At 44.1% G+C, this 26659-nt stretch overlaps 2 protein-coding genes across 6 annotated transcripts in view; one reads left to right on the top strand and one right to left on the bottom strand.

The window, feature by feature from the left end:
- LOC140206711 (uncharacterized) overlaps positions 1-6181 on the top strand; it is a 63117-nt gene extending 56936 nt beyond the window's left edge. Inside the window, exon 3 of the mRNA XM_072274881.1 lies at positions 3494-6181. Coding sequence (XP_072130982.1) covers positions 3494-4400 — 907 coding nt within the window. The 3' untranslated portion in view covers positions 4401-6181. The remainder of the gene's footprint in view (positions 1-3493) is intronic.
- Positions 1039-25886, bottom strand: LOC140206707 (NACHT, LRR and PYD domains-containing protein 3-like). Of its 5 annotated transcripts, XM_072274868.1 has the most exons (14): positions 25809-25886; positions 23897-24063; positions 19512-19683; positions 19353-19418; positions 13364-15164; positions 12129-12221; positions 11789-11959; positions 11395-11565; positions 11089-11259; positions 10717-10887; positions 9740-9907; positions 8777-9604; positions 5125-5328; positions 1039-1767 (listed from the first exon to the last, which is right to left on the bottom strand). In XM_072274868.1, the coding sequence occupies exons 1-12, from the start codon at positions 25864-25866 to the stop codon at positions 9517-9519; spliced, it is 3297 nt and encodes a 1098-aa protein (XP_072130969.1). In that variant the 5' UTR covers positions 25867-25886; the 3' UTR covers positions 1039-1767; positions 5125-5328; positions 8777-9516. The 5 variants fall into 5 exon arrangements, with proteins under 5 accessions (XP_072130969.1, XP_072130971.1, XP_072130972.1 ...); XM_072274870.1 differs by lacking the exon at positions 5125-5328; XM_072274871.1 differs by lacking the exon at positions 1039-1767 and having other exon boundaries at positions 4762-5328; positions 9740-9872.
- Between the last annotated feature and the right edge of the window lie 773 nt (positions 25887-26659).

Genomic DNA, 26659 nt, shown 5'->3' on the forward strand with positions numbered 1-26659 from the left:
TGCTAGCTGTTAAAATGAGAACCTCCATATATAACATTCAGTGTGCACATGTTGTGTCACCAGTTTAAGGAGTTGGAGCTGGGAATGAATGAATTCTGGATTCATCAGCAGTCGGAGGGGTGATTGATATGACATTGAACAGAGGTGAGTTACACCCAAGGTGTAGGACACATGAAACTGGGTGAGAGTCAGGAAGGGGAATGAGGTTAAAGAGCCATCGCAGTGTACAGTACTCTTGTGGCCATCCCCCAGAACAACAGGTAGACCATAGAAAGGGTGCAGAGGAAATTTACAAGGACTTTGTGTCGATTAGGGAGCATGGTTTATGAGAATAAGTTGAGTGATCTCGGCCTTTTATCCTTGGAGTGACGGAGGATGAGAGGTGACCTAATAGAGGTGTACGAGATAATGAGAGGCATTGATCATGTGGATAATCAGATGCTTTTTCCCAGTGCTGAAATGGCAAGCACGAGAGGGCATAGTTCTAAGGTGCTTGGAAGTGGGTACAGAGGAGACATCAGGGGTAAGTTTTTTTTTAAGCAGAGAGTGGTGAGTGCATGGGATGGGCTGCTGGCGGTGGTGGTGGAGGCAGAAACAATAGGGTCTTTTAAGAGACTCCTGGATGGCTACATGGAGCTTAGAAAAATAGAGGGCTATGGGTAAGCCCAGGTAGTCCTAAGCCAGGGTCATGATCGGCACAGCTTTGTGGGCAGAGGGGCCTGTATTGTGCTGTAGGTTTTCTGTGTTCTCTGTTCTACCACTTTAGAAACTGTTGGAGGAGGTGCGGGGGGGGGGGGGGGTTACCTGGCAGAGGAAAGTCAAAGGGGTGATGTGGATTCAGTAGTTAGGGTACCAGAACTAGAAGGGGACTAATGTCGTAGTGGAAAGGCTTGCTGGTGCTAGTGTGGTGAAGACAGGCTGGGTTAAACTGAAGTTGTAGTGGGAATGGGAGCCAGAATGACAGAACAGATAGTGGAGAGGGTGAATTGAATTGAATTGACTTTATTACTTCCATCCTTCACATACATGAGGAGTAAAAATCTTTATGTCACATCTCCGTCTGAATGTGCAACATACAATTTTTAGTAAGTTATAATAGAACACGACAGTCACTATAACTTAGAAATGCAATTGTATCAGCATGAATTAAGCAGTCTGATGGCCTGGTGGAAGAAGCTGTCCCGGATCCTGTTGGTTCTGGCTTTAATGCTGCGGTACTGTTTCCCAGATGGTAGCAGCTGGAACAGTTTGTGGTTGGGGTGACTCGGGTCCCCAATGATCCTTCGGGTCCTTTTTATACTCCTGTCTTTGTAAATGTCCTGAATCATGGGAAGTTCACAACTGCAGATGTGCTGGGCTGTACACACCACTCTACAAAGTCTGTGATTGAGGGAAGTACAGTTCCCATGCCAGGCAGTGATGCAGCCAGTCAGGATGCTCTCAGTTGTGTCCCTGCAGAAAGTTCTTTGGATTTGGGGCTGCATTTCAAACTTCTTACAATTGTCTGAGGGGAAAGAGGCACTGTTGTACAGACCACATGAGATCCTCTGTGATGTGTCTGACGAGGAACTTAAAGCTGTTCACCCTCTCAACCCCAGATCCATTGGTGCAAATATGGGCTGGCCTGTCTCCATTCTTCCTGTAGTCCACAATCAGCTCCTTTGTTTTTGTGACAATGAAAGAGAGGTTGTTTTCTTGACACCAGAGACCTCAGGGCATGGAATGTGATATTGTAGCCATTACTGGGACTTGTTTGCACCCAACAATCTGAGGAATTCAGAGAAATAAATTTGTGGAGAGATCACAGACTATGCCAAGAAAGAATGCTTCATATAGTGAGCGATTTTAAATTCCCAAAGATTACTGGGGCTCCCATATATAAAAGGACTGGATGGGTAGAGTTTGTCAAATGTGCCCGAAGTCAGCACGTAGAACTCCCGACATAGAAGTGTGCAATAAGCTATTAGAAAATAATCCAGGGCTAGTAACAGAAATTAGTGTATCGGAACACTTTGTATGTAGTGATCATAATGTCAGGAGATTCCAAGTTAATATAGAAAAAGTGAGGACTGAACCATGGGTTCAATTCTCAATTGGAGAAAGGTCAATTTTGATGGTATCAGAAAGGATCTGACAAGTGTGGTTTGGGACAGGCTGTTTTCTGGCAAAGGAGTACTTGGTAAGTGGGAGGCCTTCAGAAGTGAAGTTTTGAGGGTGTAGGGTTTGTATGTGCCTGTCAAAGTAAAAGTTGAAAGTTAACTGGTGCAGGGAACCTTGGTTTTCAAGGGATATCGAGGCCCCGGATATTTTGTTCCTCTAAATGCCTCAGACTGTTGGGTGCGACCAAGATTCATTAATGACTACAATAATCATAATTTCATGCCCTGAGCTCATCTGATGTTTTTTTTTAGTTGTCGTCAGTTGCTTTCTAAAAGCTTCCTAATACTTTTTGTTCTTTTGTTTGCCGTCTCTTTGGTTCTTATGTTGGCTTAGGCTTCTCTTTTCAGCCATGGTTGTGTCCTCCTGCCTTTACAATGCTTCCACTTCTTTGGGATGTATCTATCACTCAGCTCCCGAGTTGCTCCCAGAAACTCCAGCCATTGCTGCTCCATTGTCATTCCTACCAGTTTCCCCTTCCAGTCAAGTTTGTCCAGCTTCTCTGCCACAGAAACATGGAGAAGGTCAGTACAGAAACATGCCCACTCTGGATGATCAGAATGGTAATCTATGTGAGGAGACAAAATAGATGGGGGAGATTTAATTTTTTTTTTTTTTTTTTTTTTTTTTTGCATCTCTATTTTTCAGGAGTTGGACGCAGGGTCTATAGAAGTGAGGCAAAGCAGCATCAACTTCATGGACCCTGTACAGATTACAGAGGTGGGGGTGTTTGCTGTCTTAAGGCACATTAGCGTGGAACCCTGGGACTCTGCGGAAGACAAGTGCAGAAATCGTCAGGGCCCAAGCACAGTGTGATGTCAGATCACATCTTGGTGACTAAAGTGATCTCATCTGAAATGTTGTCCTTCACCCACTGATGTATTTTGTAAATCTTTTCACAGGTTAAGAACGACAAGGAATTTGTCTCCCAGAATCTCAGAGACAACACGCCAGTTTTGTCCTTCCTGTCCATTAGGAAGTGGATCAAGGGATTCACTCAATCATCCTTCCTGCTCACACTATTGGAATGGATTCACTCAGTCATCTCAACTGAAAGTCCATCAGCAATTCCACACTGGGACAAGGCCACTCACTGTTCTGTATGTGGGAAGGGAATTAGTCAGTCATCCTACCTGCGGACACACCAATCAGTTCACACTGGGCAGAGGCTGGCCACCTGCTGAATTTGTGGGGAAGGATTCAGTCGGTCATCTGACCTAATGGCTCACCAGTCAGTTCACACCGGGGAACGGCCATTCACCTGCTCGGACTGTGGGAAGGGATTCGCTCGCTCATCAAACCTACTAGCTCACCAAACAGTTCACACTGGGGAGAGGCCATTCACCTGCTCAGAATGTGGGAAGGGATTCGCTCGCTCATCCAACCTGCAGGCACACCAGGCAGTTCACACAGCGGAGAGGCCGTTTACCTGCTCAGACTGTGGGAAAGGATTTATTCTGTCATCTCAACTGAAGGTACATCAGCGAGTTCACACTGGGGAGAGACCGTTCACCTGCTCAGACTGTGGGAAGGGATTCACTCGGTCATCCCACCTACAGGCACACCAGTCAGTTCACACTGGGAAATGGCCATACACCTGCTCAGACTGTGGGAAAGGATTCACTAGGTCATCTGGCCTAAAGACACACCAATCAGTTCACACTGGAGTGTGGCCATTCACCTGCTCAGAATGTGGGAAGGGATTCTCTCAATCATCCAACCTTCTGGCTCACCAGTCAGTTCACACCAGGGAGAGGCCGTTTACCTGCTCAGACTGTGGGATGGGATTCACTTCGTCATCTCACTTACTAAGACACCAGTCAGTTCACACTGGGGAGTGGCCGTTCACCTGCTCAGACTGTGGGAAGGGATTCACTTTGTCATCTCACCTGCTGACACATCAGTCAGTTCACACTGGGGAGAGGTTGTTCACCTGCTCAGATTGTGGGAAGAGATTCACTCAGTTATCCAGCCTACAGACATACCAATCAGCCCACACAGGGAAGTGGCTGTTCAACTGCCCAGACTGTGGGAAAGGATTCAATCACTCATCCACTCTCCAGAGACACCAGTCAGTCCACACTGGAGTATGGCCATTCACCTGCTCAGACTGTGGGAAAGGATTCACTCGGTCATTTCAACTGAAGATACATCAGAGAGTTCACACTGGGGAGAAGCTGTTCAGCTGTTCGTTGTGTGGGAAGGGATTCACTCGGTCATCCGACCTACTGGCACACCAGTGAGTACACATTGGAAAGAGGCCATTCACCTGCTTGAACTGAAGGAAGGGATTCACCCAGCTATTTGGTCTAGGAGACACCAGTGAGTTCACACAGCAGAGATGCTGTTTACCTGCTGTGAATGTGGAAGGGGTTCAGTCACGTACGTAACCTTATGACACACTACTGGAGTCAGAAAAGTTTTAAGTTTAAAACTATGTTGAACTCTGCAATTTTTCCCACTGATCATCCAGTTCTGGACCCTGGTCACTGGGCATGGGAGGAGTTTCTTCTGCTGCACATTCACCTTTAATGGGACTGGAGTTTAATATTCTGGATCTGGGACAAATGAATCAGTTTTGTTTTAAACTCTTTCTCCGGTAATATATAATTTAGAAATCTTATCTGACTGTTGAGTGATTTTTTTTAATGTCGTTTATAGCTCTTCCTCCTTCTGTCCTCGGTAGTGTTAATCTAAGTGTGTTTGAGTGTAAATAGTCTTTTCTGAATTTGTCATTTCAGTTCTTATTTTTCTTTGTAAAGTTTCCAGATCGGAATGGAACCAAGATATTTTGCCAAGGAATATGTTAATATTGGAATAGTGAAAGAGTTTATTGCCTTTGTTGTATTTGCTATACCATGGAAATATGTTTGGCAAATGTTCTTAAGCCTTGAAGTCAATTTTGTCATATGTTTTCTCTTTTTCACACTACTTTCTATTTTCTCTGCTTATTGATATTCCAGGTACCTGGGTATCAAGAGTTCTGATGAAGGAAGGGTCTTGGCCCAAAATGTTGATTCCCAACCATAGATGCTGCCTAACCTGCTGATCTCCTCCAGCACATTGTGTGTGTTGCTCTAGATTCCCAGTATCTGCAGGGTCTCTTGTGTCCCATATACTTGTATGTTTCTTGAATAGGACACACAGGGAGGCAGAGAAGGTTGTATGGTTCTGTTGGTAAAAAATAAAATCAAATCATTAGAAAGAGGTAGCATAGAGTCGGAAAGTGTTGTGTCATTGTGGGTAGAACAAAGGAATAGCAAGAGTGAAAAGACACCAATGGGAGTTTCACAGAGACCCAAAACAGTAGTATGTATATCTTCCACAAATCACAATGGGACAAGGAAAATACATGCCAAAACAGCAATATTACAGTATTCTTGGCAGATAGTCATGCAAATATATTGGGAATATCAGGGAGGTGCTGGATCCCAAGAGGAGGTTTCCTAGAATGCCCACAAGATGTCTTTTTAGAGCAGCTCCTGGTTGAGCCCAGCTGGGGATCAGCTATTCTCGATTGGGTGTTGTGCAACGAACCGGAATTAATTAGAGAACTTACGGCGAAAGAACCAAGAGGGGGAAATGATCTTAATATAATGGAATTCACCCTGAAATGCGAGAAGGAGAAGCTAACGTGAAATGTGTCAATATAACCGTAGAATAAAGAGAATTACAGAGGCATGAGAGAAGAATTGGTCTGAATTAGTAAGTAAAGAATACTGGAATGGATGACAACAGAACGGCAGGAATTTCTGTAAGTAATTTGGAGGCACAGGATATAAGTACCAAAGAGGAAAAAGTATTCTGTGCCGTATAGCTACTGTATAATATGGAACTACTTTATGTTGTAGCAACACGTTGTTGCGTGTGCTATTAGGTGCGTATTGATCTGTACATATGTGCCGAGTTCGGTTGTTGCCAGTAAAGAACCATGGGCTGAAAAATGGCAGATGGAGTTTAATACTGACAAGTGTGAGGTATTGCACGTTGGAAAGACAAACCAAGGTAGAACATACAGGGTTAATGGTAAGGCACTGAGGAGTGCAGTGGAACAGAGGGATCTGGGAATACAGATACAAAATTCCTTAAAAGTGGCGTCACAGGTAGATAGGGTCATAAAGAGAGCTTTTGCTACATTGGCCTTTATTAATCAAAGTATTGAGTATAAGAGCTGGAATGTTATGATGAGGTTGTATAAGGCATTGGTGAGGCCGAATCTGGAGTATTGTGTTCAGTTTTGGTCACCAAATTACAGGAAGGATATAAATAAGGTTGAAAGAGTGCAGAGAAGGTTTACAAGGACGTTGCCAGGACTTGAGAAACTCAGTTACAGAGAAAGGTTGAATAGGTTAGGACTTTATTCCCTGGAGTGTAGAAGAATGAAGGGAGATTTGATAGAGGTATATAAAATTATGATGGGTATACACAGAGTGAATGCAAGCAGGCTTTTTCCACTGAGGCAAGGGGAGAGAAAAAAAACAGAGGACATGGGTTAAGGGTGAGGGGGGAAAAGTTTAAAGGGAACATTAGGGTGGGCTTCTTCACACAGAGAGTGGTGGGAGTATGGAATGAGCTGCCAGACGAGGTGGTAAATGCGGGTTCTTTTTTAACATTTAAGAATAAATTGGACAGATACATGGATGGCAGGTGTATGGAGGGATATGGTCCGTGTGCAGGTCAGTGGGACTAGGAAGAAAATGGTTCGGCACAGCCAAGAAGGGCCAAAAGGCCTGTTTCTGTGCTGTAGTTTCTACGGTTTCTATGAAACATAGCAAAATAGCATTGTTGTGTAACCAGGCTACATACATAACATATTCCAAAGGCAAGATGATACAACTGTGGCTAATAGGAAGGTAAAGCCAACATAGGCAGCAAAGAGAAGGCATTCAACAGAGAAAAAATGGTGGTAGGTCAGAGGATTGGGAAGTTTTTAAAAACCAACAAAAGGCAACTAAAAAAATAATTAAGAAGGAAAATATGGAAATCGAAGGTAAGCTGGCCATTAAGGAGGATCCTAAATGTTTCTTCTGATGCATAAAGTGTAAAGGAAAGATGAGAGTGCATATCGGACCAACGGAAAGGGATGTTGGAGGAGTGGTAATAGAGGCGAGGAGCTGGCGGATGAACTGAGTCAGTATTTTTCATCAGTCTTCACTGTGGAAGTCCAAATATCAGTGGTCAGAAATATTTATAGTACATTCCTCAGGAGCAGGTTCTTGGGAAACAGAAAGGTCTGAAGGTAAAGGCCAGCTGGACCACATGGCGTACATCCCAGAGATCTCAAAGGGGTGACTGAAGAGATTGTGGAGGGATTAGTAATGATGTTTCAATAATCAATTCAATCTGGCATGGTTCTGTAAGACTGACAATTTGGAAATATCAGTCCACTCTTCAAGAAGGGAAGGTGGTAGATGAACAGATATTATAGGCCACTTAGGTTCACTTCACTCTTTGGGAAGATATTGGAGTCAGATATTGAGGATGTGTTTTCAGGGTATTTTCAGTCATTTTCAGCATGTTTTCCTCAAGGGAAAATCTTGCCTGACGAGTATGTTGAAAGTCTTTGAATTAATTGAAGTGACAAGCAAGATAGACAAAGGAGATTCAGTTGATGATATGCAGCTGAAGTTTCAGAAAGTCTTTGACAAGGTGCCACACATGAGGCTGCTTATCAAGTTATGAGCCCATGGTGTTACAGGAAAGACTCCCTTATGGACAAAGCAGTGGCTGATTGGCAGGAGGCAAGGAATAGTAATGAAGGGAACCTTTTCTGATTGGCTGCTGGTGATCAGTGGTGTTCCACAGGGATCTGTGTTGGGACCAATTCTTTTATGTTACTGTATATGGCAATGACTTGAATGACAGAATTGATGGTTTTGTTGCAAAGATGCAGATGATATCAAGTCAGTTGGAGGGACAGGATGTTTTGAGGAAATTGGGAGGCTGCAAAAGGACAGACAGATTAGAGAAATTACTTGAGTCAGAAGATGGTAAATGTGTGGAATTTTTTGCCATGAGTGGCTGTGGAGGCCAAGTTATTGGTTGTGTTTAAGGCAGAGATTGATAGTTTCTTGATTAGCCAGGGCATCTATGGGTATGGGGTGAAAGTAGAGGAGCAGGGATGACTGGAATGATTGGATCAGCCCACGATGGAATGGCAGAGCAGACTCGATGGGCTGGATGGCCCACTTCTGTTCCTATATCTTATGGTCTTATGATTTAAAGGAGGTGAAGCCTTGAATTCTAATCTTGCTAAGAAATAGACACTACAAAAAGTGCGTCTTTGGAATGTTACGTATCTGAAGTTTTGTTTTATAACTTTCTGTCAGATCAGCGACGCCCCATGTGCTTTATTTGTAAACAACGAAACCATCAAGATTGCAGCAACACTTCCATAAATGACACACTGAAAAAGCTACTGATGGTTTTACTCGGTTCCGGAAGATGATAGAAGCATTTGAAAAGCGTTGCACACTCAAGTCATTTGGAAAGAAAGGTACAAATGACTTGGATTGTTGTCTCATTGCTTCTCATAACATTTCCAAAATGATAGTAGAAGTGTGCAAAATCTCACACAATTAGTGAAAGACTAATAACGCCTGCCGTATCAGGTACTCACCACTGTTCTCAAAATGGATACCAGTGTTGATGATGGATCTCAGCTCGAAACAGACATTAGGCATTTTCAGATTTCTTCACTCTGAAGACTGCTTCTGAAAATCTTCATTTTCGGGGGATGAAAATGCCATTTTAGTGTGGACAGAGAGTCAAAACGAAGAGAAAAGGCTTTGTTTTCAAAATTATCCAGCGTAGTGTGGATGTAGCCTCAGTCTGAATGCGCAGCTACTTGCCCTGATGAATTCAAACCTGGCATTAAAAATTTAGATTCCCACTATCTCTTGGCAGTGCAACTGGAGCACATGCCAACCTCCGTAGTCTCCCGGGAAAGTAGAGGCGCTGTCGTGCTTTCTTCACAATCAATCCAAAACTCAACAAAATAAAGTGATATTTGACGAATAACGTTTGCAGTCTGAATGGACAGCTGCTTGCCCAGATGAATTCAAACCTAGTATTAATGATTTGGATTCCCACTATCTCTTGGCAGGACAGCTGGAGCAGACCTTGGGCGAGTTCTGTCTGCATTTCCAAGGAGCTCAGATGTTAGACACTGAGGGATCTGGCAGAAGATTAATCAATGGCCAGACAGCTCTGACACCCAAAACAGCACTGGGGCACCTGATGACGTGTAGTGGCACATGCTCATCCGGAGCTGCAGTTGTTTAGGGTTTCAATCCGAGTTGTGACTGTGAAATCGATGAATACTATTCCACAGGAGATAGTACTCTACATTTGAATGAATCACAGTTTAACACTAAGTCCATTTCTGTTTCCCCGCAATGACATCAGTTGATTTTGCCCCTCTGCAGTGAATGGATTCCCCTTCAGCCTGAAACAGATGTAAGAATACAGAGGACGTTATACAGTTTGACTAGCAGGGCGGTGGTCTTGCTAATTCAGCAACAAATATTTCCAGGAAAGCCCAGTGAAGTTTTATTGCATTAAACATTAATATAGTACTCACGTGATTTTCCTCAAGCTCTTGCGTCGCAGTATCAGCCGGCGGAACGAGTCGGTCGATTTGTCTGTGAATGAGTTTCCTCCCAGGTCCAAAATTTTCAGTGAACTCATTTTGTTGAGAACGAAGCAGAGGGACTCTGTGCAAGAATCGGTCAGACCGTTACTGTGCAGACTGGGGATCGCAAAGACAAAGAACAAGAGTCAGATGAATCGTGAGTATGTTTTTATTTTTACTCTCACTGAAACTAACATGGATGATAGAGTTAGTGAGTCTTGGGTCATGGCACCATACAGCATTGAAACAGGCCACTCTGTCCACTACTGCGTCTCTTCTCACTTTGTCAAGACTCTGCTTCCAAAACTCTCTCCAGCTGTGAAGTACTGGTACGCACCATTCTCTGGTTGAAAATCACCGCAGCAACTATTCCCCATCTCTATCCATGAAACTCTGCCATCCTACAACTGTCTTGTAGTATTTATCTATACCTTACTTTTCAATATCTCATTAACCACTCTAAACCTCCTCCGTCCAGGGAAAAGTGACTGAGCCTCCCCAGACTCTCATAACAGAAATATCCCATTCCAGGAGATACCCTAGCAAGGGCAACTTGACAGTAGATTCTGGAATATGGAGAGAATCACATATTGCTGGAGGACTGAGATGGCCATGTAGAATCTGTGGAGGCATAGTTACCATTTCTGATCGAGATATTGAATGAAGACCAACATCCTGTCAACTTTCACTGCACCATCGGCAGCGCTGTCACATTCTTCCTTTCACACGATCACCAGAACTGCATGAACTCCAGCTGGGATCTGAGCAATATTTGGTGACGTTGGAGATGAATGTCTCATCACTTGGGTCACTGTAATCAATGTGCCAATTTATGACGAAGGTCCGTCGTCCTGGGGCCGTTTTTACCGCATTGAGAAAGATGTTCACAGTCAGTTAAGAACATACCTTGTCACACTGATACTTACTCTAGTTCCAGTAGTTTACATTGGAGCTCCACCAGCACCTCAGACAGACGTTTCACCCCTGAATCTCCGATATTGTTATCACCCAGTGACAGAAGCTTCAGGGAGCAGTTTGTTTTGAGAGCGATAGCAAGATCCTCACTGAACGAATCTGTGAGAGCGACATCCCATAATCTGAGGGACAGAGACGCAGATGGAAATGGAAAGAGGAGGATCTGTTTTCACTTCCAATTCACTGTTTGTTGATAATACTCCTCATCTCTTATTGTATACTTAACATTATTGATACTAACAATGATCCACTCTCTTAAATGTAATTAAATTTCAGACACATAGTAGTTGTAAAATATGACCTCTCCATAGTCTGACTCTTACCGTAGTTTCTGTATTTTACACTCTGGGCTGTTCAAAGGTCCAAATATCAGCTTCACCCCTGAATCTCCCAGATTATTATAGTCCAGGGCAAGATCCACCAGTGACGGGCTAGTAGCTAGAGCGGAGGCGAGATACTCTGCGCCAGAAGCTGTGAGACCGATTCTACATAACCTGCAGTTCAAAAGAAGCAAATGAAACCCAATGCAAATTTGTCATTATTATTCCAGCTGAGGTCAAAAAGTACCAAACACATTCTACAACATTAGGCATTAAGTTGTAAGTACAATTTCTCAGTTTGGTACTTACCACAGTTCCTGTATTTTACAGTATGGGGTCCTCAGAGCCTCAGAGAGCAGTTTGACTCCTGAATCCTCCAGTTTATTGTTATCCAGTTCCAGTTTGATCAGTGAGTGGTTTGTTCTGAGAATGCAGGCAAGATTCTTGGCGCAAGAAGCTGTAAAACTATTGTTCTTCAGTCTTGTGACCAGAAGAATTAGAGTGAGAGCAAATGAGGGGGAGAGAGAGGGTGGGGTGGGACGAGGGGGGGAGAGGGGGGAGGGAGGCAGTGAGAGAGAGAGAGAGAGAGAGAGAGGGAGAGCCAGAGAGAAAATTAGTACACCATTCAATCTGTGTTCCTGATAATAACACTAACGTTGTACAACTGAGATTAGAACAATATCTGTCACTCTCCACTACTTACCCCAATTTTTGTATTTTACATTCCGAGTTATTTAGAACTCCGAACAGCTTTTTTACACCTGTATCTCCCAATCTGTTGTCCTTCATATCGAGCTCCGTCACTGAGCGGTTTTTAATGAGAGCAGAGGCGAGGATTGCAGTCTGAGAGGCTGTGATACAATTATTGCCCAATCTGGTGTCCCATAATCAAAGGAAAAAAAGGGAGACTGAGACCTCAGAAGAAACAACTCAATATAAATCACCAGATTTTACCAGTAGTTACGTTAATTGTTAATTGTTCATAACTGTGTTCTGTTCTAGATATAATCAGAGAATCAGACTTCTCATAGTATGGTTCTTACCGCAGTTTTTGTATTTTACAATCCTGCTCCCTCAGAGCTACAGAGATTAGGTTCATTGCTGAATCACCCTCACCCAATTCATTGTTTGTCAATCTGAAGGAAAAGAGAGAGTTGTGAGACTCAAACTGGCTCAGACCCATGACCTGACACATTTTGCCATTCTGATATTTCAAGTAAACATTAAGTAGTGAAGAAGTTTTCAGCTAAATTATTCTCACATTAAGAATTAATCCCAATATGTTACATCCCACTTGTTTTCAAGGTCTGTGTTTTGTTGCTCTTTCTAAACTTATCTCTGTCCAGTTTTGCTTTCTGTATTATTTTGTTGTTATAATTTAGTTCATATTTGTCAAACCTGCATAATTTATGATGCACATTAAATCCCAGATTCACAGAGGAAGGGCCACATTCCATAAAATTAAACATAAACTCGATCTGACATGTGCAATATTCCTGTACTATCTCAGATCAGCACGAACTGCAGCTGGGAAGCCCTTCAAGGAACTTTTCCAGACAGGCAGAATTTTGGTGGAGATGCAATTTTTCAAAGTACCAATTCCCTTCATTTATAACAGTCAGTTTTCATTTCAAACCCAACCATTCTTGAAAAACTTTTGTAGACTCTGTCTCAAGCAGAGCCATAGACAGCAAACAGATCATACCACTCTCCAGCTCAGTAGTTGAAATGTGGTGTGAGGGTGGCCACAAAATTGGTCCAGTTACGTCTCTAGTCTCAGGATAACTGCTGCAGCCGGTATATTGTAACTGTTTGCTGGCTGCTATAAACGTCTATGTATCACCGACTGGACAATGAAGATGGTGGCTGTTGTGACTGAGTCTTTGACTGCCTGGCCCAGAGAAGGAAGAGGCTGCAAATGGGTGAAGGGATGCAGACGACTGAAAAGTGGAAAGGGCTGTGTCATTATTGTGTTAAGCTAACATCTGGTCACTTACAAGAAGCTCAGATCGCGCACTGACAACAGAGCTGTGCTCTGATCTTTGGCAATAAATGGGGATGTGGCTGCTCCCTGTGCAACACATGATGATAGTCGCTGCCGTTCTCCAGAAGGGATACGATACTGTTAGTCTGCTAATCATCAGTCAGTGACAAATTTAAGATATTTAGTCATCGGTAAAGCGAGCAAACAATGACACAGGGCTATTTATTTGGCTAAATACATTTAACATTAAATCTTTAATTTTCACTGATAGAAAATCTAAATATTTAGAATTACCCCAACTCTTGGCATTTGTAGAGACTGGGTGCCAGCCGTTGGAGTCCTTCACACTGAATGTAGCAATGATCCAGGTCGAGGTGTTTTATTGTATCACAGAGTCCGATGACATGAGACAGGACCGCACAGTCAATTGGGGTCAGTCGCAGTCCACTAAGTGAAAGTTTTTCCACAGACCCTAGTGCTTCCTGAGCTAGCACACGATTCTGAGACTCAAACAGGTAGTGCAATGTGTTCAGGAGGCTCCTTTTATCGGCTTCGTTCTCTGTGTTTCCACTCCGACGTTTGAACTCCCCCTTCACAAAGTCAATCACCTGGCAGGCTGCATCGACAGGAAATGGACCCAGAACCTCCTTCCAGCGCCAGGCTGACCCCGAGGAGAGACCAGCAACAAAACGGAGAAATACCTCAAACCGCCCATCTGTCATGCAGCAGGCTTCAGCGAGGATCTTCACAGTATCCTTGAGGTCTGAGGTCAGGTATTGTGCGACTGCAGCTACAAACTCTTGGATGGTGAGGTGTGGGAATGTGTACACCACACACCGGGCAGAATCCTCTCTCTCCAAAAGCTCCATCAGGAACCCGGACAGGAACTGGGAAGGTTGCAGTTTGTACTTGATCAAATCTCCATCTGTAAACACAATCTTCCTCTCAGACACTCCTGTGAAGGCCATCTGACCAACCCTGAGTAACACATCATGAAGGTTCTCAATCTCACGGCCGTGGTTTTTCAGGATGTTGTAAACGTAGTAGGAATATAGTTGGGTGATGGTCTTGGGAACTTGCTGCGGGTCCTTGTCTCCTTTTGTAAAGAAGGGGCCCAGTGCTAGAGCGAGGATCCAGCAGTAGGAGGGGTTGTAGCTCATGGTGTACAGGATCTCGTTCTCCTTCACGTGTTTGAAAACAGCTGCTGCCACCGTCTCATCTTCAAAATGCCTATAGAAATAATCCTTCCGTTCCTCACCAACAAATCCCAGGATTTCAGCCCAGACACTAATCTCCGCCTTTTCCAATGAATGTAACGCAGTGGGGCGGGTGGTCACCAGCACTGAACACCCTGGGAGCAGTTTGTGCTGGATTAAATTGTACACAATGTCCGACACATGGCACCGGAATTCTGGGTCTGCACAGCATTGCTGAGGTTCTGTGTCTCTCCGACTCTCAGTAAAATCAATTCTATCCTTTAGTTCATCCAAACCATCAAATATAAACAGCAATCCCTCCGGGTTCTTCCAGACTTCTTCCAGACTATTCTCAAAGTAAGGATACTGTTGCAGAATCAGTTCCGTCAGGCTTATATCACGGTTAATGGTGTTTAGATCCCTGAATTTGAAACTGAACACAAAATGGTAGTGTTGGTATATTTTCCCCGTGGCCCAGTCATAAACAATCTTCTGTATCATTGTTGTTTTCCCGATGCCCGGGACTCCGGCCACTGCTGCTGAATTCCCAGGTTTCACTCTGTTCACTGATGTTGGATTCACAGAGTCAAATCCTAAGAATCTCTTTATTCGCTGCCAGTAAGTTATGTTATGGGAAAAGCTGCTTTGAAGCAACTGATCAGCATGGATTTTTTCCAACTCTCCCCGAAGATGCTTCATTCTCCACTCCTCATGGTCTCGGCCTCTTGCCAGCAGCTCGTGTTCCACAAACCTCCGTCCTCGAACAGAAGAAATGACCGTCAGCTCAGCGTATCGATCAACCAGCTTGAAAACCTTAACCTTCTCCCTCAACAGAATCGTGTTCACTCTGAGCTTTTCAGTTTCTTCCTGCAGTGTCTTCTTGTGTTTCTCATGAACATCTTCCATGGGAACAGAAAGAAAATTGACACAGTTAGATTCTCAACTTAATAGCGATACATGCAAAATTCAAATCACTAGAATTTCAACAGTTAACTCTAAAGTGCTGTGGTTGTTACCATCGAAAGTGAAAATCCACCAAGACACAGCTGTTTGGCCTGTAACCAATATGCAAAAAAATAAAATAAATAAAATCAAGTCTTCACAGAGCTGTCAGCTGTGAAGGTGAACATATCTCGAATACTCCACTGCAACTGCCTGTGTTGACCAACTCAAGACCCTTTCATTTCCAGGTACTTTATTTTGAGGATAAAGTTTGAAAATCCACATGTTAAGGGTCTCAGCCTGACATGTCGACTGTTCATTTCCCTCTGTAGATGCTGTCCAGCCATATGAGCAATGTCAGAATCTGTACTATCTTCATATTGACAGGCGATGTTTTGTCAAGTTAAAATAGCTACTGGAAGAACTTATCAAAACAGTCACCGCATGTGTAGAAGAAAGCAGAATTAACCTTTCAGGTCACTGTCCTTATGAAGCCCTTAGAAAATCTGAATATCTTCAATTGCAGAGGAAAATGAGGTTGGAAAGAATGGGCAACCACAATATTAAATTAACCTCAGTCCCTTCTGCCTGCAGGCTCCATATTCCTCCCTTCCCTTTGTGTTTACAGTCCCTTAAGTGTCTCCGTCCACCACCACCCTGGCTGCACACTCCAGGTGCCCGTCACTCTCTGTCCCGACACATCTCCTTCAGAGCATCCCCCTCTCACCTTAAACACATGCCCCCTGGCATTACGCATTTCAAACAAGTACTGGCTGTCAACTCTATCTATCAGTGACTTATAAACCTCTGTCTGTTTCCGCCCTCTGACCACACCAATCCAGAGAAAACAAGCCACGTTTGTCTGAACTCTCCCTGGAGTTAACTCCCTCTAACCTAGGCCGTATCCTATTGCCCGGGTGGCAAGCAGCGGTGGAAAGCCTCTACTCTAAGGCTAAAGAGCTGGTGGTAGACCTGAAGAGAGCTAAGGCACTGGTGACCCTTGTTTCCATCCAGGGGGTCAGTGTGGACATGGTGGAGGATTACAAATACCTGGGGATACGAATTGACAATAAACTGGAATGGTCTAAGAACACTGAGGCTGTCTACAAAAAGGTTCAGAGCCATCTCTATTTCCTGAGGAGACTGAGGTCCTTTAACATCCGTCGGACGATGCTGAGGATGTTCTACAAGTTTGTGGTGGCCAGTGTGATCATGTTTGCTGTTGTGTGCTGGGGCAGCAGGCTGAGGGTAGCAGACACCAATAGAATCAACAAACTCATTCATAAGGCCAGTGATGTTGTGGGGATGGAACTGGACTCTCTCATGGTGGTGTCTGAAAAGAGGATGTTGTCAAAGTTGCATTCCATCTTGGTCAATGTCTCCCATCCACTACATAATGTACTGGGTGGGCACAGGAGTACATTCAGCCAGAGACTCATTCCACCGAGATGCAGCACAGAGCGTCATAGGAAGTCATTCCTGCCTGTGGCCATCAAACTTACAACTCCTCCCTTGGAGGGTCAGAAACCCTGAGCCAATAGGCTGGTCCTAAACTTATTTCCTTGCTTAATTTACATATTACTATTTAATTATTTGTGGTTTTATTACTATTTAATTATTTATGGTGCAACTGCAATGAAAACCAATTTCCCCCGGGATCAATAAAGTATGACTATGACTATGACTATTCCCCAGTGTGATACAGCCAGCCTGTCCTGGGAACCGATAGATATGACCTTTGTGATGGAGACACTGCCTAACAAGACTGCCAACGTGCTCAAGCACAGATCGAGCCCTGATCCGAGTATCGATCGTAATTATGTCTATACGTACTGTTGCCTTGCAGGGGGACAACCTTATACTACCTGCTCACAGGGAAGCTCAGCCCACGTGCTATCATTGATGAAGAATGCTGCTCATACATTCTTGCCGAATCTGGAAATCTGTTTCCACAAAACAGATTCCTGCACATTCCCCCAATCACAGTAAATGTATATTCTCTGGTATTAGCCATTGCGACCCGGGGAGAAAAGGTGATGGCTGTAGGTTCTACCTGTGTCTCTTATCACCTTATACACCTGTATGAAGTTGCCTGTCATCCTCCTCCACTCAAAAGAGGGAAGTTCTAGATTGCTCTAGGATGTGTAATCTAATATGGGCAGTATCCTGGCAAATCTCCTTTGAACTTTCTTTAAAGTTTCCACATCTACCCTATAAGGAGGCAACGAGAACTGAACACAACCTTCCACGTGTGGTCCAGTCAGAGTTTTAAAGAGACCCAACATTACTGCATCTCATGGCTCTTGAGCTCAATCAAGATGGTGTCACGTGTGTAGCGTGTCTGGGGGTTTCGCAATACATCAGTGGGAGGAGAGAGAGCAGTGAAAAATGATATCTTATCCGTTAAATAGGGGCTGTGGACAATTCTGATTTCATGGTGTGACAAGAATACACATGGATGTTAGCTGTCCTGTGTGATCAGCAGTTAGTCTGCCACCTGTCTTCAAGAGAGAGATAAGGAACACAATGAAACCGCATCTGGAGATGTGTAATGAAGGGACGGGAGAGAGAGAGCTGTCTGGAGCGGCTCCCCCTTTGAACCCTGAACTGTTTGAAGTGATGGACAGGTGATGCTCCAGCAGGGGGATAAAAAGGGACAGGTTCGCTAAGGCAGGACACACACGACACCCGAGGTAACGAGACCCTGGAAGCAGTGTTCCTCTCACGAGTCGGTGGGAAGTACCAGACAATGCACAGGGTGGAAAGGTACGATCAGCGGGAACCCGGTGTGTGTCCGCCCTTGCTTGGGTGCCGGGTTCACTGCAGAGGATTGACCGCATCTGGAGGAGGGGTCACAGTCGGTGACCTCAGGTGACATCACCAAGGACCTGCCCGAAATCTGCTTGAGAGCAAATATCGCCGGTCTGTGAGTGGAAGCCGTTTCTGAATGATCAGTCGTTCCCGTTCTCTCTCTCTCTCCCCCCACGTTGTCCATCGCCATGGCAACGATTACTGCGAACTGAACTATTAAATCGAACTGGACTTTTGTGTCACTTTGAAATTGGTCATTTACCCCTAGACAACGATAGAGCTTGATTGATGCTGTTATCTTAATTCTGTGCACATGTGTGTTTATCATTGCTGAACTGTTGCATTTATTATCCTTTCGATTACTGTGTTGCTTGTTTCTTTAATAAAACTTTCTTAGTTCTAGTAATCCAGACTGCAACTGAGTAATCCATTTCTGCTGGTTTGGCAACCCAGTTACGCGTACATAACAATGGAGACAGACGTGAAGGCACAGAGGAACACCTGGAGAAATTTCTGAAACGCCCGTTTGCTGCTGTCGTTACTACGCGGTAGGGAATCTTCTGGAGGGAAGGCCTCAAAATCCCCAGCTTTGCTTGCTGTTGGCGACCAAGATTGAGATCGAATCGTTCGGACAGAGATGTCGCTCAGTATTCAGTGTCGAAGAGCTGATCAGAGTCCCTAAGTTTTCAGATGGCTCAGATTCGGACTGTGGTCGGGCATGGCAGGGAGAGTTCTTCTTCCTTCTCCCGTCTGCGTGAGGTGTGGGACATTTGAGAGACTTCAAACTTTTTACTGTGCTGATGGATTTCTTCATCAAGTTATGGTGTTGTAACTATATGTTATAATTATGTGGATTTGTTAGTTTTTTCAGTCTTGGTCTGTCCTGTGTTTTGTGATATCACACCAGAGGAAACATTGTATCATTTCTTAAATGCATGCATTACTAAATGACAATAAAAGAGGACTGCGTGTCTTCAGAATCTAATCTAATATCAGAACCACTGTAAGAGTTAATGAGACTCAGCAGTTCATCAGAATCTGAACACTGGTCTACAGGTGTCACAGAATGCGCTAAGCGTTCAAGGCCCAATGGCGCTAAATAGATGGATCAATTAATATAATTCATTGTCACATTTTCAAAATTTGTCATAGATTCGATGATTAAAAGTTTAAACTGCAACAGGTGAGCGATTGGGTGTGAATTCCGTGATCACTCCCTTCAAATCAAACATTTTTTTTTCCCTGTCTCCCAGACTGTGCAAACTTGGGAAGCAACAGCTCTGGCTCACACTGATTCTGGCAAGTCAGCGGTGTCAGAAAGTGGAACCTCTTACCTTTTAACTGAGGTGGTAATTCGGTTAACCCTTCGCTGATGTTCATGTATTCTGGTATATCAGCCCCTGTTTAAATCAATAAATTAAAATTGAATCATATTGTTCCAGTTACAATGGTTTTTATTGTCACTTTGTGTTCAATGTGTTGTTTTACTGTACCGAGCTCCTGGATTTCCTTCAATATTCTGTCCAACTTCGGTAACTTGTTTTGCATTTTCACAAATGCTTCCCACATCACCTTCTGGGCTCGGGAGCCTTTCCCCATCACCAGGGTGAAGAATACATTTGATCCTTCTGGCCGGTTTCGCTTCCGCACAAGTTCAGTGACTTCCTATAAATAACAAAAACAAATATATTGAGGAGTGGACTGACATAGCACATGAGCAAAGCCACTGCCCAGTCATGGGACGTCTCAGCAGCCAAGGTACAGTCACTGAACGGGCTCGTCACTCGTTCTGCAATCCTTGGATCGAGTCATCAGCAGGCAAACAGGAAATGAAAACTAATAAAACTCTGAATTCACTAGTTGTAGCAGAGTGGGGAATGATCAATACAGGTTTAATGTGATCAGTTCCCATGTTCAATATCCAACTTTCTACAGACTTACCAGTAAGGAAGTTTCAAGCTTGATAATTGTGGGGAATGCAAGATTGCATTATTGATCTGGGAGGCCGTCACTGGAAAACCAAGGGACGATGCCTCAGAAGGTTCTTCAAACAAGGCAATATTGGACAGATTAGATGTACCTGAGTGCCTGATGTAACATAAACTGGGCTGCTATTTGACACGAGGAAAGACATTAATCAGGCATTATCTTCAGTATCTCCATTATCTTCTAAGAAACTCGAAAACTTTCACCAAGTGCCATGTAGCATTCTGATTGACTGCAACACCATCTAGAATGGGGCGAGGGGTGTGTGGCTGGTGGAGATGAGCGGGCTACTGCACAAGATCGAAGTAAGTTGCAGAAACTTCTAAAACTTAATCATCTCCATCATGGGCACGAGCCTCTGTAGTATCTCAGACATCTTTAAGAAGCGGTGCCTTAGGAAGTCAGTATCCATAACTCCATCACCCAGGGCATGACCTGTTTTCATTTCCACCATCAGGAAGGAGGTGCAGAAGTCAGAAGGCACAGATTCAGCAATTCAGGAACAGCTTCTTTTCCTCTGCCATCCGATTTCTAAACGGATATTGAACCCATAAACTACCTCACTGCATTTTTTTTTGTTTTATTTTTGCACTACCTATTTCAACTTAACCGTTTAACAGATAAACCTTCATTAGCCAGTCATTCTGTTACTGAAAAACAGAAAACCCCTGTATTTATTTTGTTTTACTTTTATTCAAGAACAGCAGATATAAGACGGGTGATTATATGCCTCGTGACTAACCTCACTGGCTGGGTGATTATTAGAAACTGATGAGAGAGGCAGGATTAATCTTCACTGGGAAAGACAGTTTGTGATCAGGTAGAGTCAACAGGCACTGCTTCATGAGCAACATGGCAAAATTCTGGATGAACTCAGCAGGTCCTGCAGGATCTATGGAGGGAAATTAACAAACGACGTTCGGGGCCAAGACTCTCCATCAGGACTGGAAAGGAAGGGATGAGAAGCCAGCATGAGAAACTCGGACCAAGGCCTCCTCTACTGCCACGACGAGGCCACGCTCAGGTTTTGGGAGCAACGCCTCATATCTTGACTGTGTAGCCTCTAACCCGATGATAGAAAATTCACTTCTCTAACCTCTAGCCATTTCTTCTCCGTCCCTTCTCTCTTTTTAACTATTCCCAATTATGGATCTTCTATCATGTGCTCTCTTCTCCTCGACTGTCCATCACTTCCATCTGCAGCTCCTCCTCCTTCACTTTGTCACACGGCCCCTCTCCTCTCCTATCAGCTTCCATCTTCTTCTGTCCTTTGCCTTTTCCACCTATCACCTTCCCCACCCACCTCCCCACAAACCTGTTTTCAGCTATCATCCGCCACAGTGCACAACTTCACCCCAGCATAACATTCTTTTACTGTTGATGTCTCGGCCCAAAGCCACGACTGTGTATTCTCCTCACTCAGTATTCTGTAGATGTTGCTCTGGATTCCCAGCATCTGTGGGATCCCTTGTGTTTGCACTTGTCGTTGGGCAGCCTGTCCATAAGACCATAAGACATGGGAGCAGAACTAGGCCATTCACCCCATCGAGTCCGCTCTGCCACGGCAGCATGTCTGATCCCGGGTCCTTCTCAACCCCATACACCCGCCCTCTCACCATGTCCCTCGATGCCCTGATCTATCAGGAATCTATCAACTTCCCCTTCAAATGTACCCGTGGACTTGGCCTCCACGTTGTCTGCGGCAGCGCCTTCCAGAGATTCACCACTCTTTGCCCGAAAACATTCCTCCTTACTTCTGTTCTGAAAGGTTGCCCCTCTCCACATCCACCTTATCTAGTCCTTTCAACATCTGATAGGTTTCAATGTGATCCGCACATATTCTTCTAAATTCCAGTGAGTACAGACCCAAAGCTGCCAAATGCTCTTCATATGTTGACCCCTTTATCCCCAGAATCATCCTCGTGGACCTGCTTTGGACTCTCTCTCGCGGGAATGCATTCTTTCTGAGATAAGGGGCCCAAAAAATTGACAATACTCCAAGGGCGGACTGACCAGGGTCTTATTAAGGCTCAGCATTATCTACTTGTTCTTATACTCTGTTCCCCTTGAAATGAGTGCCAACATTGCATTTGTCTTCTTTACCATAGACTCAACCTGTAAATTAACCTTCTGGGAGGCTTGCATGGGAACTCCTAAGCCCCTTTGTACCTCTGATGTTTGAATTTTCTCCCCCAAAAAAATAACAGTCTGCACTATTGCTCCTTTTACCAAAATGCAGGATCACACATTTCCCAACACTGTATTTCATCTGTCACTTGTTTGCCCATTCTTCCAATTTGTCAGAGTCCTGCTGCAATTGCATTGCTTCCTCAGCACTATCTACCCCTCCATCTATCTTCGTATCATCCGCAAACCTTGCCGCAAAGCCAGTCATTCCAGTAAGTCTTTGACAATGTGAAAAGCAGTGGTCCCAAAACTGACCCCTGAGGATCACCACTAGTCATAGGCAGCCAACCAGAAAATGCCCCTTGTATTCCCACTCACTGCCTCCCGCTTGTCAGCCATTCCTCTATCCATGCCAATATCTTTCTTGTAATACCTTATCGAATGCCTTCTGAAAATTTGAGTAAATGACATCCACTGTCTTCTTTGTCCACCGTGCTTCTTAGTTCCTCAAAAAATTCTAACAGATTTTTCATGCAATATTTGCCTTTACAGAAACCATGCTGATCTTGACATTTTATTATTTGTCTCTTAGTACCCTGAAACCTCGTCCTTAATAATGTACTCCAACACTTTCCCAAGTTAGGCTAACTGGGCTATAATTTCCTCTCTTTTGTCTTCCTCCCTTCTTTCTCACTGTCTGACTATACTAATTGAGTATTTTTAAAGCCAAAACTAAATCCATTGCTGAAGGCAGTACGGTTGATTTGATTTTTGTTATGTGGAGGTTGGAGCTTTCCAGATATTCTCAGATGAGATCAGGTGGAACAATTCATACACAGAACAAGGTAACTGGTGCATGACACTATTAACTGCAAATTCTGTCTTCCAGGTTGTTGATGGTGAGCTGACGCCATGGCATGCCAAGGGAAGGTGGACACATCCACGTTTATTGAAAATTGTCACCAGCAACAATGTGTTTGCCCACAGCCCGGGCCACGTGCTGTTTATATCTTGCCACGTGTGCTGACCAGTCATAAACAGAACTTTGTGCAATAGACAGCCATCACCACCCCCACCCAGACACCCCAGCTGGAACTCTCGATGAAAGAAAGGTCACTGATAAAGCACCTGGAGAAGCTGGTGCCTCTCACACTACGGGAGGAACCGATACGGTGATGGCCAGGGCTGGGGTGATGGTTAATTTTAGCTAACTAGGGAAAGACAGCCGTGATTCAACCAGTCTTGAGTCACCATCTGCAAGGTCTGTCTTTTTTTGTGGCTGAGTTGACTGAGTGAATTTAAACTCCAGCTTTGTAGAAAGATTGGCTCGAATTTTAACTCACATCTGTTCACCAGGGATGGTACATTCAGACTGCTCACTTGCCACTGTGGTATGCATGTTAAGTTTGAAAAGAACATGCTCCCCTAACTTTAAAGTACAAAGTTTATTGTCAGAGTACACACATCTCGGCACATGCAACCCTGAGATTCCTTTTTTCTGCAGGCATACTCAGCAAATCTATAAAACAGTAACTATAACATGATCAATGAGAGATCACCCCTAAGACAGTTCCCAGCACCCCAGCTCACAGGTTCCCGTGCAGATGCCAGATCTGCCAAAGAAGACAATGATCAGAGATCAGTGTTAATATTGCACCAAACAGCCGCAGGCCTGTGAGAAGAGGCAATTTGGTTTCTTTCCCATTGATACCTTCAATTCTGTGATGTTAGACCCAACAGAAGTCACCATATTTTTCCCACTCACCTCGTGTTCTTCCTTACTGATGTGTCCCTCCAGTCTCAGCATTTTGGTGAGTTCTTCCACCCGTTCTTCAATCGCCTGTTTCAGTCTTTCCCGGTAGAATTTTGACAGCTGAAATAGTTGTTCATCGTTCCACTGTGAGATGTGCTCAGAGATTGTCGTCATAGGACCTGTGAATATGAAGGGTGAATTTAAACATGAAATGACTGTTGCCTTGACATGAGCATTACGTAGCCGGCCCAGTTGGCATTTGTTAACAGTGGCCACTCTGCAGTTTGCTCACGAAATATCTCAGCTCACGGTGTAGCTCCGAATCCAAAGATTCAGCAAAGACCAGATAAATTATTCCACTTCTCCCTCTATCCACGCCACTGCACTCCAGACTCAGAGCAGACACCACACTCCTCTTTCTCACATGCCAACTGTCCGATATCTCGGGCCCAGCCTCCCCGTCTCAGCCATTGTCTGATCCTTCTGAGGCCATCGGTATGAATACTGGGCTCCATCCTTTAGATACGGGATCACATATGACTATCTGATCAAAAGTTTTCAAAGTTACAATTAGATAGTCAGCGACTGCCTTACTAGTGGCACCGACATCTGATAAATGATTAGATTTAGTATTTACAATGTTCAATTACCAATACCACCAGTAATAACTATTCCTCAGAATCTCACCTCTATCAGAATAACTAAATATCTGTTTAAACAATTTAATTCTGTCCATAGACTGAGCAGAGGAGCAGGATATTCCACCTGAGTTGTTTTTCACACTGAACACTAACACTTACTCTCTCACCAGCTTCCATTTTTATAATTTGTTTCAACTGCAGGTCTTTTCATTTCTCTTGCCGCAGGGCATTGCTCCATGGAGAATTATGTCATTTGTCCTATTGAGTCTTCTCTGCCTTTTTATCATGGCCCATCCATTTTTTCCCTTTCAGTTGCAAATTCCTGGCTTCTCCCTGTATCTTTTCCTGGCACTGTAGTCCATCGTGATTTCTTTGCCCATTCTGCAAATCTAAGTCCTTTTGTAGCTTCCATATGATCTCAAGTGTACTTATCCCTTCACCTATCCTCATGCAGCCTCAACTTTGCAAAAAAAGCTATCAATTCCATCATTGAAACCAATGACATATAACGTAAAAAGAACCAGTCCCAACACCACCCTTTATTCCCGCATTTTGCCACCTGACAATAAGCCACTGCTTTATGCATGCCAGAATATTTTCAACTGCAATACCATGGGATCGTAGCTTGTTAAGCAGCTTCACGTGTGGCATGTTGTCGAAAGCCTTCAGAAAATCTAAGTACACAACATCAACTGATCCTACTTTCTCTATCCTGCTTTTTATTACTTCAAATAATTCCAACAGTCATGGTTTTACCCTTAAGGAAACCATGCTGACTATGGCCTATTTTATCATGTGCCTCTGTACCCCTGAGAGCTCATACTTTGCAATCAACTCTAACATCGTCCCAAGCTCTCAAGTCAGACTAACTGGCTGCTTATTCTGGCTAATCTCATTGCTGTCATGCCCCAACTAACGTGTCTGACCTGCCATTCACGATCATTTCATTTTGCGTGGTCTCCTGGATTACATAGAACCCTAAGATATAGGAGCAGAATTAGGCCATTTGACCCCTCAGCTCTGCTCCAGCATTTCATCATGGCTGATCCATTTTCCCCTCAGCCCCAATCTCCTGCCTTCTCCCTGTATCTGTTCATGCATCGGACAGCCCAATTAATGACAACTATTTGAAAGTTCCTGTTTCCCCTGTAGCTGTAATTTGTGCTCTACCCCTCCCCTCAGTTCAGATTATTTACCCTCTCTATAAAAATTCATTTTCACAAGCCAGATGCTCCTCAATTGTCAGGAGCAACAATTATATATTTAAAACATTGGTAACACACCCTTGTCCTTCCTTGTTGACATCGCTAGATCTTCTCTTATCGCTGCGACTTCATCCATGATGGAGATCAGCGTTCCAATTCCTGGTGTTCTGTAAGAGATGGAACATTAATAAGATGATAAGGAAATTATTATGAGAAGAAAAACATTATCCTGAAAACCCCTACGCACATTTCATCCACTCTTTGCCTGTTCAAGCACTTTCAAATCCCCTGGAGCACAGCCCCAGTGGGCTACACACTGTCCGATCTCCTGGGACCTATCCTTTCTGGATTATAATCCAGATGATCACAGAGGGAATCACTCATTACACATATTTTCGGACCACGGACCACACCCCACACCCTTCCCGTCCCAGAGCCCATACAAGTCTCCAGAGGAATGTTCTGCTCACGTCATGCAGAGGGAATCATAGACCCGGTTCCTGATCTCAACGGCCCCTATAGTATGTAAACAAATCAAATACATTACACTTCATACTTGAAGCTATTTTTAAAATGTAGCCTATTTCAGTGAACACCCCCCCTCCCACCCCAACCTCATCGTGCATTGAAGTACAAATGTAAATACACTGAGGCAGCGGTGAGTTAATTTGCTTCATTCACCCACACAACCTTCAGAAAGCTTGCATGGAATTTCCCTCCTCAACTTGTTTTCCTATCTCTTCCCATGAGGTCTGCACTTTCCTCTGGGGATGTGCAGACCCCTCCCTTTCCCCGCCCAGATAATAGCATTATTCTGCCTATGTCACCCCACAATTGCGAATGACTCATCGATCCGGCCGATTCCAACCAGCTGCTCCAGTTTTCACTCTCCTTCCCTAAAGTTTACCTTGTAGCCTGATGTGTTTAGT

This window comes from Mobula birostris, chromosome 13 (genome assembly GCF_030028105.1).
Source record: "Mobula birostris isolate sMobBir1 chromosome 13, sMobBir1.hap1, whole genome shotgun sequence".
Taxonomy (NCBI): domain Eukaryota; kingdom Metazoa; phylum Chordata; class Chondrichthyes; order Myliobatiformes; family Myliobatidae; genus Mobula; species Mobula birostris.